At 49.7% G+C, this 15,339-nt stretch overlaps 1 protein-coding gene across 1 annotated transcript in view; it reads right to left on the bottom strand.

The window, feature by feature from the left end:
- The window catches only part of LOC137325232 (BTB/POZ domain-containing protein 19-like), a 182,818-nt gene that overhangs the window by 19,978 nt on the left and 147,501 nt on the right, over positions 1–15,339 (bottom strand). Inside the window, exon 5 of the mRNA XM_067990087.1 lies at positions 6,616–6,684. Within this exon, the coding sequence (XP_067846188.1) occupies positions 6,616–6,684 (69 nt within the window). The remainder of the gene's footprint in view (positions 1–6,615; positions 6,685–15,339) is intronic.

Genomic DNA, 15,339 nt, shown 5'->3' with positions numbered 1-15,339 from the left:
CCCACAAGCAGTACAATAAAGGCACTCACTTCATGATCCGGTCCTTCTCACCTCCTTTTCACTGGTGAGATTCACAAGCCCCGAGAAACCCATGTTGGAGGCTTTAAATTTAAGTTAAGTCAAACTCAATTTAAAAAGACCTACTTAACGTCTCACAAGGATGTTAACTGATGCTATAAATATCTGCCCGCATGAACTAATTAAGGTCCCGACTGCGGTGAGTAGGTTACTCACACGCATCCAAACGCGCCTCGGTTAAACCCGGAAGCCTGTGCGTTGGAGCCGGGTTGCTGTCACGCTCCAAAAATCAATTATTTTAACTACACACCTGCCCTAACCCACCTGTTCTTGGGAGGTTAAAATCCCCCCCTATGAAACGAAGAAAAATAATTCATTTGAATACACCAGTGGCTTTTTAATTTTGTATGAATATTCAGGACTGAGTATCCCAAAGGATTTTCAACACACATTTCTAATTCCGAATCTTTGCTGAGTCATAGAGAACTTTTTTTCCCTCCAATTTTCTTCTGTCTGAAGGCATTGCCTACCTTGCGAGAGTGGTTTTACTGAAAAAAATAGTAAATTTCTTTCTCCCCTCTCTATTTAAATCCCCCTCACCTTCACATGCAATTTCACTTGTCCTAAGCCACCACAGAAGCCAAACTTAAGTCAAAGCTAAGCAAGGTTGTCATGGTCATGGGGGAAACATTCCTTTCAGTCCACACATTCCTCAACAACATGACCATGATTGAATTCACCATGTAGGGAACTTGGGGCTATAAGCATGGCCATGTTTCCCTACTACAACTCAGAAGTGCTACATTGGCTGTGAAGTGTCTTTGGAAGTCCTGAGGTCATGAAAGGCAGGATTTAAATGCAAGTTCTTTCTTTCCTCTTTGTCCTGTATCATGTATTCTTCAGATTGTACAGGTTGATAAGAGTGTTCAACGACAGAGGCCATCTAGCCAAGCCCAAATTTGTCCTCATCCATTGCTGACACGTGCACTTTCCAGCAGAGCTCACTAGATTGTAATCTGGAGTAACTGATTTTTTTCACTCCCTACCTTGGGAATAGTCAGCCAATTATCAAACTCCTAAAAGTGCGTTGAAATCAACTGAGTCAGCATGAAACTGGAATGAAGCTCGGTCTATATAACACTATGCAGAGCATTTATTCATTAAAACGTCAGGGATTATGCTTCTTTTATTTGCCGTACAAGTTGTTGTCAAGACTAACTGTGAAAAAGATATTTTGACTTTGGTTTAACTCCTTTCTCACCACGAAGAAAATATTTCGATCTGTCTTTCTCGGATCCAAAGTGGATGACCTCACACTTCCCCACAATTAACTCCATCTGCCATAGTTTTTCCCACTTGCTTAGTTTTTCTATATCCCTTTGTAACTTCCTGCTCCCATCCACACAATTTACCATGCCTCCTAACTTAGTGTCATCTGCTAACTCGGATATACAACTCTCTATTCCTTCATCCAAGACATTGATATACATGGTGAGAAGCTGATGCCCCAGTACAGATCACTGGGAAACACCACTTGTCGCATCCCCAGTCAGAGAACATTCCCCTGTCCATACTCTCTGTCTCCTACCTCCCAACCAATGTCACAAGGTTACCTCCAATTCCATGCACTTTCATTTTCCTAATAACCTCTTGTGCAGAACCTAATCAAATGCCTTCTGAAAGTCAAGAAAGACAACATCCATAGACACTCCCTCAAATAAAAATAGAAGAGGGTCCATATTATAACAGTGATGGCAAGAAACATTCTTACTAACTTATTTAGGTCACAGTCCAAATTAAATTCATTGGTGGCAGTGCAGGTGTCAAGGGAAGTGTTTCATGTTTGCCTCACAACTTTCTGTGGCATTTGGGTGACAAGAGAATCAGCCATTTTCAGCTCCATTCTATGAGGTCCAGGCAAACAATAAAAGCAGCTCAGTGGAATGATTCTAATCTTATAGTGAACAGTGCAACCCACAATATAAAATTAGTTCACCAATTCTCCAGCAGGGTAATACTGCATCCAAATCCCAACCACTGCAAACTGATCCCTGCAGTGTGGCCATGTTACAAATATTCTCTCTCCTCATAACTAATGAAGACAATAAACATCAACAGTTTGACACCCCTGATTTTGATAGCATTTGTATTCCAATTAAATTTAGAGACTAAAACCTGCACTGTTTTTAAGTTGCTATGACAGTAAGAAGGTTAAGTACCCTGGCCTAGGCGCTCAGGGGCCGGTGCCATGGGAAATTCGTCCTGCCAGCTCATTATACTGAGACAGGTGTGGAACCAGCATTGCCCATGTTGCTAATTCGCTGCACTCCTGTTTGGGCAGGGGCTGAAAATCGGTTGTCACTAACGCCACTTAAAGGCAGCCTGCACCTCTTAAAGGGCGGTGCATTATGGCTTTAGGCAGCAGGAGGTGGTTTGAAACTAGGCAACGTGGCTGGAAGAGCTGCGGATAGACCCCCCCAAATTTCTAATACAACTTTGGAGCCCCTTGTCCAGGAGGTCAGCAGGAGGAGGGAGACCATGTTTCCCCCAGGGGGCAGAAAGTCCTCCAGCAAAAAAAGTGCAAAGAGTTGGAAGAGGTGGCTGAGGAGGTCAATGCCAGGAGCTTAGCTCCATGGACATGGGTGCAATGTTGAAAAGACAGCATGGATAAGGGCCTTGAGACCGTCACTTTACTCCTGTGCTCTTGCGTAGAGCAGTAGGAGTGATAAAGGTGCAGTGCCAAGAGAATGGCACTGAGTCCATGGAATAGGTTCCGGTTATCCTCTCTCAGGATGAAACATGCTTGCTCCCACACTGCCAGTGCCCCAAAGGCAGATCTAACAGATCCCTCATGAGGGAAATAAAATACTTGCAAGGCAGGCAACCAGTGCAGCATCTGTAAAAAGTTCTTCCCAGAACTCACAATTCAGTTGTGCAACAGAGAAAATTGCCAAAAAAAAGTCCCAGAAGTTGCCCAACAGCCTAACAGGACAAACCAGCAACTGACATGTATGGAGGGGATGACCCTTTAAATTGCACGCCTGCAGGTCATTCCTGACTGTTAGTGCCGTGAAAGTTTGTCACATGGCGAGTCAGGTACTGGGGCAAATCAATTTCACAAAAGGGTCCGACGACCAGCATGGGGCCTTATTTAAATACGACAATGAAGTTTTTGCATGCTTCCGGCGGGCACCCTGGACAATCCATTATGGTGGCGGCAGGATTCTGGCATCGGACATATTGGACCCTTATCTGCCCAAAACCAGCGCAGCATGATCGAATTTCTAGGCCCAAGTTCCTTACAAAAACTTGCTGATACAATAGTCGTGCTGTCCAGTTTCATAATAACCTTTCAACTCAAGACAAAAGTGCTGTATCTAAAATATTAGTTACTTCTAAAAACACTTTTAAAAGCCAGATGAAATCTAAAAATTAAAAATCAGTACAAATGACAATGAGCTGAACTGGGAAATGTGAACCGACCCCTACGACTGGCAACTTCCCCCTATTTTAAACTCTCATTTTACCTCATACTGTTGTGTGGCAAAGGTCACAAAAGAGCAATCTGAAAGAGTTATTCTTAGTGCAATAATCAGGCAAGAGGAAGCAATTAGTCACATCCAGCAGCTCAGGCGTGCAGACGGAAATAACGCAAGTTTAGCAGGATGACTTGCTGGTACAAAGATACCATTCTTTGCATTCCCTGGATCAGGATTAGTGTAACAGCAGAAGGCCTCTGACTTTCTCACTCTCTCTAGGCATTTATACACTTGCATTTGTTTTATTTCAATTGTTTCTGGGAGAGCTGCTCCCCTTATCCTGGCAGCAGACTTACATTTTTGTGGGTCTATGATTGTGCTGCAGGGATAAGGAAGCCGGTATTAGCAATGGGTCCTGGCGCACAATTGCCGCTCTCCAGTGATCTGAGTTACACAAATGTGGATGTAAAAATACCTTCAGTCTCTCCGTGCTTAAATGAGCACCCCTCATGATTTGCTTCCATTTATGTGTGACACTTGTCAAACGGTACAACAATAACAACTACAACTTGCATTTATATAGCACTTTAACGTAATAAAATGTCCCAAGGCGCTTCACAGGAGAGTTAGCAAACATAATTTGACACCAAGCCATATAAGGAGATATCAGGACAGGTGGTCAAAAGCTTGGCCAAAGAGGTAGGTTTTAAGGAGCGTCCTAAACGAGGAGAGAGAGGTAGAGAGGCGGAGAGGTTTGGGAGGGAATTCCAGAGCTTACGATCTGGCAGCTGAAAGCATGGCCGCCAATGGTGAAGCGATTAAAATCAGTGGTGTGCAAGAGGCAAAAATTGGAAGAATGCTGAGATCTCGGCGGGTTGTAGGGCTACAGGAGGTTACAGAGATAGGGAGGGGCAAGGCCATGGAGGGATTTGAAAACAAGGATGAGAATTTTAAACTCAAGGCATTACCGGACTGTGAAGCCAATGTAGGTCAGCGAGCACAGGGGTGATGGGTGAACGGAACTTGGTGTGAGTTAGGAACAATACAGAACTAAAAGACCAATATATTTACTTAGTTGAATTCTGTGCAGGGACCATTTTGTGAAACTGCAAAATCCACGGAGCATTTTTAAAGGTCAGTAAAGCCTTTGTAGAAAAAAAAAACACAAGAGCAGTAAAATTTGTAAAAGTCTCTTCTGGGATGGCTCAGAGTATAGTAGCTGATTCAGACAGACCGTGACATTTCAAGCCCTGGTTTGAGTCAGAGTAGCTGTAGGAAACATTTCAGTTGGTCTCACTGTCCCTAGGTCAGACAGCAGAAAATCAGCCAGGTTTTCTGGTCCTGATTATTATGCTGTGGTTCCTGCTGGAAGTGCATAGGTGGGTAACTGGGTGAGAGCAGTACACAAACTGGGCGGGCAGGAAGTTAAAAGGGTTAAAAGTAGCCCTTTAAGGTCAAGGCTTATATAAGAAAAATTACCAGGTAAGAATAGTCCCCATGAAACCAAGACCCAGCAACCAATCAACACTGAGAGGACTGGAGAAGAAAATGGGTAAGAAAAACAAATTTGTTGAACGGACCCTCAGTAAGTATGCTGCGGCATGGTAATAGAGCACATGGTATTGTCAAAGCTTAAACTTTATAGCACCCTTTACATAACAGAATGTCTCAAGGTGCTTTAACTGGGTGGGCAGAGCGCTGGGTGCAGTGGGCTGCATCAAGTACCCCAGCCAGTAGAGGAGGAAAATTAGAAAGATGGCCCAAAGCCCAGAAGTGAGTTTAAAGAATCTTTTGAAGATTGGGAGAGCAGTAGTAAGATTTAAGAAGAGAATTCCAGATTGTGGGGATGAGTTGGTTGAAGGCTTTGGTGGAATGGAAGGAGGGGAAGATGCAGAATCGCCCAGAGTCCCAGGTGTGGAGGGTACATGTAGTAACATAGCTTTGTGGAAGATTGTATAGATAGGTTGGAATGAGCCATGAAGGAATTTGAAAACAAAGATGGGGATTTTAAACTGGAGCCAATGGAGGCCAATAAGTACAAATGGACTGTGGTGCTTATAGAGGGGGAGAGTTAGGTAGGGGGTCACGTGAGGTCCCCGCCTTTGAAAGTGTACTGTATTGCACCTGCTCATTTGGGGCTTCTTTACACCAAACAGTGTCAGCTGTGGCTCAGTTGGTAGCGCTCTCGCCTCTGAGTCAGAAGGTCGTGGGTTGAAGTCCCACTTCAGAGATTTAAGCTCAAAATCTAGGCTGACACTCCAGTGCAGTACTGAGGGAGTGTTGCATTGTTGGAGGTGCCATCTTTCGGATGAGACGTTAAACCGAGGCCCTGTCTGCCCTCTCAAGTGGACGTAAAAGATCCCACGGCACTATTTCGAAGAAAAGCAGGGGAGTTATTCCCCGGTATCCTGGCCAATATATATCCCTCAACCGACATCACTAAAGCAGATTATGTGGTCATTATCAAATTGCTGTTTGTGGGAGCTTGCATTGCATAAACTGGCTGCTGCCTTTCCTACATTATAACAGTGAATATAATGCATTGGTTGCAAAATGCTTTGGGGCGTCCAGAGGTCGTGAAACTTTCTTCTTTCAAACTGACCAGATGGAAAATGTTCTCAATTCTCTTGAAACTTTTTCTCTTTCAAATGAATAAGAAGTTTAAAAAATGGAATCAAGGCAACAGGGTTCCTCTGCGATGTCAATTTGGATACAGTAAAACTGATTAATTTCCACACTATCTACCACATATCTGCTGTTAAAACAGCATTATAATGTGCACTCAACCCGAAAAAGTAGCGCACAAGCTCCACAATTGTCAGTCGTAAATTACCCTGTAAAAAATTAATTTAAAAATATCCTGTTTATAAATGGGCTGTTGCTGTGGCAACATATACCAATCTGCATCATACCTATTTCAAACTGACACACCTCATTCTCAATTTCAGTGGACCCCACATTTGATGGAACAGACATCCGCATGAATGGATTCAATTGTGCTGCAGGTGGCTTGAGCTTGCTTTCAATTGATTCCATTTGGCAGCAGAGTAAATAAACCAATTCTTCTGAAAAAGAAGCCATCCAACTGGTGTATAAATTGACCTTTTCCAATACTTACTTTGGTGTGGCTCTCGATGAAAGCCAGGCATTTTTCTTTCATGTCAGTCTGTCTGTATGTCACTGCAGCCTGGGGAGACACAAAATAATGAATATTTTACAGGCTTTTGTTGTTGTTGTCTATTCACAGGTGACTTACGAGTTTGTTCTCAACTACAGAATCCACCCCCCACCTGAACTCTACTTGTGTGCCTCTGTAAAACCCATTAAGGTGTCAGCCTTGGGTCAGTGGTAGCAGTCTCATTTCACAACGTCATGGGTTCCTGCCCCACCCCAGGACTTGAGCACATAATGTCAGTGCATTACTGAGGGAATGCTGCACTCTTGGAAGTGCAGTCTTTTTGTTGAGATGTCTTGTCTGCACTCTCAGGTGGATGCAAAAGATCCGACGGCACTTTTCGAAGAAGAGCAGGGGAGTTCTCCACTTGTCCTGGCCAACCTTTATCCCTTAACCGACATCACTAAAACCGCTTAATTGGTCATTTATCTCTTTGCGGTTTGTGGGACCTTGCTGTGCACAAATTAACTGCCGCATTTTCCTACATTGCAACAGTGACTACATTTCAAAAGTTCATCATTGCCCGTGGACCGCTTTGGGACGTCCTGAGATCGTGAAAGGCGCTATATAAATACAAGTTCTCCCATGTACATTAGTGATTTTATAAAAATTATTTTCCTCATTAGTATTCAACTTTTTGATATCAGGAATGAATGCCACGACGTAGTATGTAATATACAAGATATTATATTGTAGGAGTATATTAGGCGTAAGCAATTACAGCTGCCCTGTTTGCCACTCTTACAAGGCACCCTCGCCAAAAAAGAGCAGTGCAGCATGTTTGGGAGCTGCTGTAGGCCAGGGCGAATGCTGTGCCAACTACCAACCGGACGTGGGTACAGAGATGTATGAAAATGGCAGACCTTAAACACCCACTCCCTCCACCAGCGACGTGTTTAATTGGTCTATGCCAGTAGTGCGGAACAGGATCTTGGCGAATCAATTTTCTTTTCCATTGAAGTAAACAGAAGAGAAAATCGGGCGCAGTATGAAAGGGGCTGCTGATTTGCTATGAGCCTGATCACGCTACTGCCCATTCGCTGTGAGCCCGATCACGCTACTGCCGATTCGCTGTGAGCCCGATCACGCTACTGCCCATTCGCGCTACTGCCGATTCGCTGTGAGCCCGATCACGCTGCTGCCCATTCGCTGTGAGCCCGATCACACTACTGCCCATTCGCTTTGAGCCCGATTACACAACTGCCCATTCGCTGTGAGCCCAATTACACAACTGCCCATTCGCTGTGAGCCCGATTACACTACTGCCCATTCGCTGTGAGCCCGATTACACTACTGCCCATTCGCTGTGAGCCTGATGACACTACTACCGATTCGCCGTGAGACCGATCACGCTGCTGCCCATTCGCTGTGAGTCCGATCACGTTACTGCCCATTCGCTGTGAGCCCGATCACACTACTGCCCATTCGCTGTGAGCCTGATCACGCTACTGCCCATTCGCTGTGAGCCCGATCACGCTACTGCCCATTCGCTGTGAGCCCGATCACACTACTGCCCATTCGCTGTGAGCCTGATCACGCTACTGCCGATTCGCTGTGAGACCGATCACACTACTGCCGATTCGCTGTGAGCCCGATCACACTACTGCCCATTCGCTGTGAGCCTGATCACGCTACTGCCCATTCGCTGTGAGCCCGATCACACTACTGCCCATTCACTGTGAGCCCGATCACACGACTGCCCATTCGCTGTGAGCCCGATCACACGACTGCCCATTCGCTGTGAGCTCGATCACACGACTGCCCATTCGCTGTGAGCCCGATCACACTACTGCCCATTCGCTGTGAGCCCGATTACACTACTGCCCATTCGCTGTGAGCCTGATTACACTACTGCCCATTCGCTGTGAGCCCGATCACGCTACTGCCCATTCGCTGTGAGCCCGATCACACTACTGCCCATTCACTGTGAGCCCGATCACACGACTGCCCATTCGCTGTGAGCCCGATCACACGACTGCCCATTCGCTGTGAGCTCGATCACACGACTGCCCATTCGCTGTGAGCCCGATCACGCTACTGCCCATTCACTGTGAGCCCGATCACACTACTGCCCATTCGCTGTGAGCCCGATTACACTACTGCCCATTCGCTGTGAGCCCGATCACACTACTGCCCATTCGCCGTGAGCCCGATCACACAACTGCCGATTCACTGTGAGCCCGATCACACTACTGCACATTCGTAGTGAGCCCGATCACACTACTGCCCATTCACTGTGAGCCCGATCACACTACTGCCCATTCGCTGTGAGCCCGATCAAACTACTGTCCATTCACTGTGAGCCCGATCACACTACTGCCCATTCACTGTGAGCCCGATCACACTACTGCCCATTCGCTGTGAGCCCGATCACACTACTGCCCATTCGCTGTGAGCCCGATCAAACTACTGCCCATTCACTGTGAGCCTGATCACACTACTGCCCATTCACTGTGAGCCTGATCACACTACTGCCCATTCACTGTGAGCCTGATCACACTACTGCCGATTCGCAGTGAGCCCGATCACACTACTGCCCATTCGCTGTGAGCCCGATCACGCTACTGACCATTCGCAGTGAGCCCGATCACGCTACTGCCCATTCGCTGTGAGCCCGATCACGCTACTGCCGATTCACTGTGAGCCTGATCACACTACTGCCCATTCACTGTGAGCCTGATCACACTACTGCCCATTCACTGTGAGCCTGATCACACTACTGCCGATTCGCTGTGAGCCTGATCACACTACTGCCCATTCACTGTGAGCCCGATCACACTACTGCCGATTCGCTGTGAGCCTGATCACACTACTGCCCATTCACTGTGAGCCCGATCACACTACTGCCCATTCACTGTGAGCCTGATCACACTACTGCCCATTCACTGTGAGCCCGATCACACTATTGCCGATTCGCTGTGAGCCTGATCACACTACTGCCCATTCACTGTGAGCCTGATCACACTACTGCCCATTCGCTGTGAGCCCGATCACACTACTGCCCATTCGCTGTGAGCCCGATCACACTACTGCCCATTCGCTGTGAGCCTGATCATGCTACTGCCGATTCACTGTGAGCCCGATCACACTACTGCCCATTCGCTGTGAGCCCGATCACACTACTGCCCATTCACTGTGAGCCTGATCACACTACTGCCCATTCACTGTGAGCCTGATCACACTACTGCCCATTCGCTGTGAGCCCGATCACGCTACTGCCCATTCGCTGTGAGCCTGATCATGCTACTGCCCATTTGCTGTGAGCCCGATCACGCTACTGCCGATTCGCTGTGAGCCCGATCACACTACTGCCCATTCACTGTGAGCCTGATCACGCTACTGCCGATTCGTTGTGAGCCCGATCACACTACTGCCCATTCACTGTGAGCCTGATCACACTACTGCCCATTCACTGTGAGCCTGATCACACTACTGCCCATTCACTGTGAGCCCGATCACGCTATTGTCCATTCGCTGTGAGCCTGATCACGCTACTGCCCATTCGCTGTGAGCCCGATTACACTACTGCCCATTCACTGTGAGCCTGATCACACTACTGCCCATTCACTGTGAGCCTGATCACACTACTGCCCATTCACTGTGAGTCTGATCACACTACTGCCCATTCGCTGTGAGCCTGATCACACTACTGCCCATTCACTGTGAGCCTGATCATGCTACTGCCCATTCGCTGTGAGCCTGATCACGCTACTGCCCATTCGCTGTGAGCCCGATTACACTACTGCCCATTTGCTGTGAGCCTGATTACACTACTGCCCATTCGCTGTGAGCCCGATCACGCTACTGCCCATTCGCTGTGAGCCCGATCACACTACTGCCCATTCACTGTGAGCCCGATCACACGACTGCCCATTCGCTGTGAGCCCGATCACACGACTGCCCATTCGCTGTGAGCTCGATCACACGACTGCCCATTCGCTGTGAGCCCGATCACGCTACTGCCCATTCACTGTGAGCCCGATCACACTACTGCCCATTCGCTGTGAGCCCGATTACACTACTGCCCATTCGCTGTGAGCCCGATCACACTACTGCCCATTCGCCGTGAGCCCGATCACACAACTGCCGATTCACTGTGAGCCCGATCACACTACTGCCCATTCACTGTGAGCCCGATCAAACTACTGCCCATTCACTGTGAGCCCGATCACACTACTGCCCATTCACTGTGAGCCCGATCACACTACTGCCCATTCGCTGTGAGCCCGATCACACGACTGCCCATTCGCTGTGAGCCTGATTACACTACTGCCCATTCGCTGTGAGCCCGATCACACTACTGCCCATTCGCCGTGAGCCCGATCACACTACTGCCCATTCACTGTGAGCCTGATCACACTACTGCCCATTCACTGTGAGCCTGATCACGCTACTGCCGATTCACTGTGAGCCCGATCACACTACTGCCCATTCGCTGTGAGCCCGATCACACTACTGCCCATTCACTGTGAGCCTGATCACACTACTGCCCATTAACTGTGAGCCCGATCACACTACTGCCCATTCGCTGTGAGCCTGATCACACTACTGCCGATTCGCAGTGAGCCCGATCACACTACTGCCCATTCGCTGTGAGCCCGATCACGCTACTGACCATTCGCAGTGAGCCCGATCACGCTACTGCCCATTCGCTGTGAGCCCGATCACGCTACTGCCGATTCACTGTGAGCCTGATCACACTACTGCCCATTCACTGTGAGCCTGATCACACTACTGCCCATTCACTGTGAGCCTGATCACACTACTGCCGATTTGCTGTGAGCCCGATCACACTACTGCCCATTCACTGTGAGCCCGATCACACTACTGCCGATTCGCTGTGAGCCTGATCACACTACTGCCCATTCACTGTGAGGCCGATCACACTACTGCCCATTCACTGTGAGCCTGATCACACTACTGCCCATTCACTGTGAGCCCGATCACACTATTGCCGATTCGCTGTGAGCCTGATCACACTACTGCCCATTCACTGTGAGCCTGATCACACTACTGCCCATTCGCTGTGAGCCCGATCACACTACTGCCCATTCGCTGTCAGCCCGATCACACTACTGCCCATTCGCTGTGAGCCTGATCATGCTACTGCCGATTCACTGTGAGCCCGATCACACTACTGCCCATTCGCTGTGAGCCCGATCACACTACTGCCCATTCACTGTGAGCCTGATCACACTACTGCCCATTCACTGTGAGCCTGATCACACTACTGCCCATTCGCTGTGAGCCCGATCACGCTACTGCCCATTCGCTGTGAGCCTGATCATGCTACTGCCCATTTGCTGTGAGCCCGATCACGCTACTGCCGATTCGCTGTGAGCCCGATCACACTACTGCCCATTCACTGTGAGCCTGATCACGCTACTGCCGATTCGTTGTGAGCCCGATCACACTACTGCCCATTCACTGTGAGCCTGATCACGCTACTGCCCATTCGCTGTGAGCCTGATCACACTACTGCCCATTTGCTGTGAGCCCGATCACGCTATTGTCCATTCGCTGTGAGCCTGATCACACTACTGCCCATTCACTGTGAGCCTGATCACACTACTGCCCATTCACTGTGAGCCTGATCACACTACTGCCCATTCACTGTGAGCCTGATCACACTACTGCCCATTCGCTGTGAGCCTGATCACACTACTGCCCATTCACTGTGAGCCTGATCATGCTACTGCCCATTCGCTGTGAGCCTGATCACGCGACTGCCCATTCGCTGTGAGCCCGATCACACTACTGCCCATTTGCTGTGAGCCTGATCATGCTACTGCCCATTCGCTGTCAGCCTGATCATGCTACTGCCCATTCGCTGTGAGCCTGATCATGCTACTGCCCATTCGCTGTGAGCCTGATCACGCTACTGCCGATTCACTGTGAGCCTGATCACACTACTGCCCATTTGCCGTGAGCCTGATCACGCTACTGCCCATTCACTGTGAGCCTGATCACACGATTGCCCATTCACTGTGAGCCTGATCACACTACTGCCCATTCACAGTGAGCCCGATCACACTACTGCCCATTCACAGTGAGCCTGATCACACTACTGCCCATTCGCTGTGAGCCCGATCACACTACTGCCCATTTACTGTGAGCCTGATCACACGATTGCCCATTCACTGTGAGCCTGATCACACTACTGCCGATTCGCAGTGAGCCCGATCACACTACTGCCGATTCGCAGTGAGCCCGATCACGCTACTGCCCATTCGCTGTGAGCCTGATCACGCTACTGCCGATTCGCTGTGAGCCCGATCACACTACTGCCCATTCACTGTGAGCCTGATCATGCGACTGCCGATTCACTGTGAGCCCAATCACACTACTGCCCATTCACTGTGAGCCTGATCACACTACTGCCCATTCACTGTGAGCCTGATCACACTACTGCCCATTCACTGTGAGCCTGATCATGCGACTGCCGATTCACTGTGAGCCCGATCACACTACTGCCCATTCACTGTGAGCCTGATCACACTACTGCCCATTCACTGTGAGCCTGATCACACTACTGCCCATTCACTGTGAGCCTGATCATGCGACTGCCGATTCACTGTGAGCCCGATCACACTACTGCCCATTCGCTGAGAGCCTGATCACGCTACTGCCCATTCGCTGTGAGCCTGATCACGCTACTGCCCATTCGCTGTGAGCCTGATCATGCTACTGCCCATTCGCTGTGAGCCTGATCATGCTACTGCCCATTCGCTGTGAGCCCGATCACGATACTGCCCATTCGCTGTGAGCCCGATCACACTACTGCCCATTTGCTGTGAGCCTGATCATGCTACTGCCCATTCGCTGTGAGCCTGATCATGCTACTGCCCATTCGCTGTGAGCCTGATCATGCGACTGCCCATTCGCTGTGAGCCTGATCACGCTACTGCCCATTCGCTGTGAGCCCGATCACACTACTGCCCATTTGCTGTGAGCCTGATCATGCTACTGCCCATTCGCTGTGAGCCTGATCATGCTACTGCCCATTCGCTGTGAGCCTGATCATGCTACTGCCCATTCGCTGTGAGCCTGATCACGCTACTGCCGATTCACTGTGAGCCTGATCACACTACTGCCCATTTGCTGTAAGCCTGATCACGCTACTGCCCATTCGCTGTGAGCCCGATCACACTGCTGCCCATTCACTGTGAGCCCGATTACACGACTACCCATTCGCTGTGAGCCCGATCACACGACTGCCCATTCGCTGTGAGCCCGATCACGCTACTGCCCATTCGCTGTGAGCCCGATCGCACTACTGCCCATTCACTGTGAGCCCGATCACACGACTGCCCATTCGCTGTGAGCCCGATCACACGACTGCCCATTCGCTGTGAGCTCGATCATACGACTGCCCATTCGCTGTGAGCCCGATCACGCTACTGCCCATTCACTGTGAGCCCGATCACACTACTGCCCATTCGCTGTGAGCCCGATTACACTACTGCCCATTCGCTGTGAGCCTGATTACACTACTGCCCATTCGATGTGAGCCCGATCACACTACTGCCCATTCGCCGTGAGCCCGATCACACAACTGCCGATTCACTGTGAGCCCGATCACACTACTGCCCATTCGCAGTGAGCCCGATCACAATACTGCCCATTCACTGTGAGCCCGATCACACAACTGCCCATTCGCTGTGAGCCCGATCAAACTACTGCCCATTCACTGTGAGCCCGATCACACTACTGCCCATTCGCTGTCAGCCCGATCACACTACTGCCCATTCGCTGTGAGCCTGATCATGCTACTGCCGATTCACTGTGAGCCCGATCACGCTACTGCCCATTCGCTGTGAGCCCGATCACACTACTGCCCATTTGCTGTGAGCCTGATCATGCTACTGCCCATTCGCTGTGAGCCTGATCATGCTACTGCCCATTCGCTGTGAGCCTGATCATGCTACTGCCCATTCGCTGTGAGCCTGATCACGCTACTGCCGATTCACTGTGAGCCTGATCACACTACTGCCCATTTGCTGTAAGCCTGAACACGCTACTGCCCATTCGCTGTGAGCCCGATCACACTGCTGCCCATTCACTGTGAGCCCGATTACACGACTACCCATTCGCTGTGAGCCTGATCACACGACTGCCCATTCGCTGTGAGCCCGATCACGCTACTGCCCATTCGCTGTGAGCCCGATCACACTACTGCCCATTCACTGTGAGCCCGATCACACGACTGCCCATTCGCTGTGAGCCCGATCACACGACTGCCCATTCGCTGTGAGCTCGATCATACGACTGCCCATTCGCTGTGAGCCCGATCACGCTACTGCCCATTCACTGTGAGCCCGATCATACTACTGCCCATTCACAGTGAGCCTGATCACACTACTGCCCATTCGCTGTGAGCCCGATCACACTACTGCCCATTCACTGTGAGCCTGATCACACGATTGCCCATTCACTGTGAGCCTGATCACACTACTGCCGATTCGCAGTGAGCCCGATCACACTACTGCCGATTCGCAGTGAGCCCGATCACGCTACTGCCCATTCGCTGTGAGCCTGATCACGCTACTGCCGATTCGCTGTGAGCCCGATCACACTACTGCCCATTCACTGTGAGCCTGATCACGCGACTGCCGATTCACTGTGAGCCCAATCACACTACTGCCCATTCACTGTGAGCCTGATCAC

Source organism: Heptranchias perlo, chromosome 9, assembly GCF_035084215.1.
Source record: "Heptranchias perlo isolate sHepPer1 chromosome 9, sHepPer1.hap1, whole genome shotgun sequence".
NCBI lineage: Eukaryota > Metazoa > Chordata > Chondrichthyes > Hexanchiformes > Hexanchidae > Heptranchias > Heptranchias perlo.
This window is presented reverse-complemented; position numbering and strand designations above follow the sequence as displayed.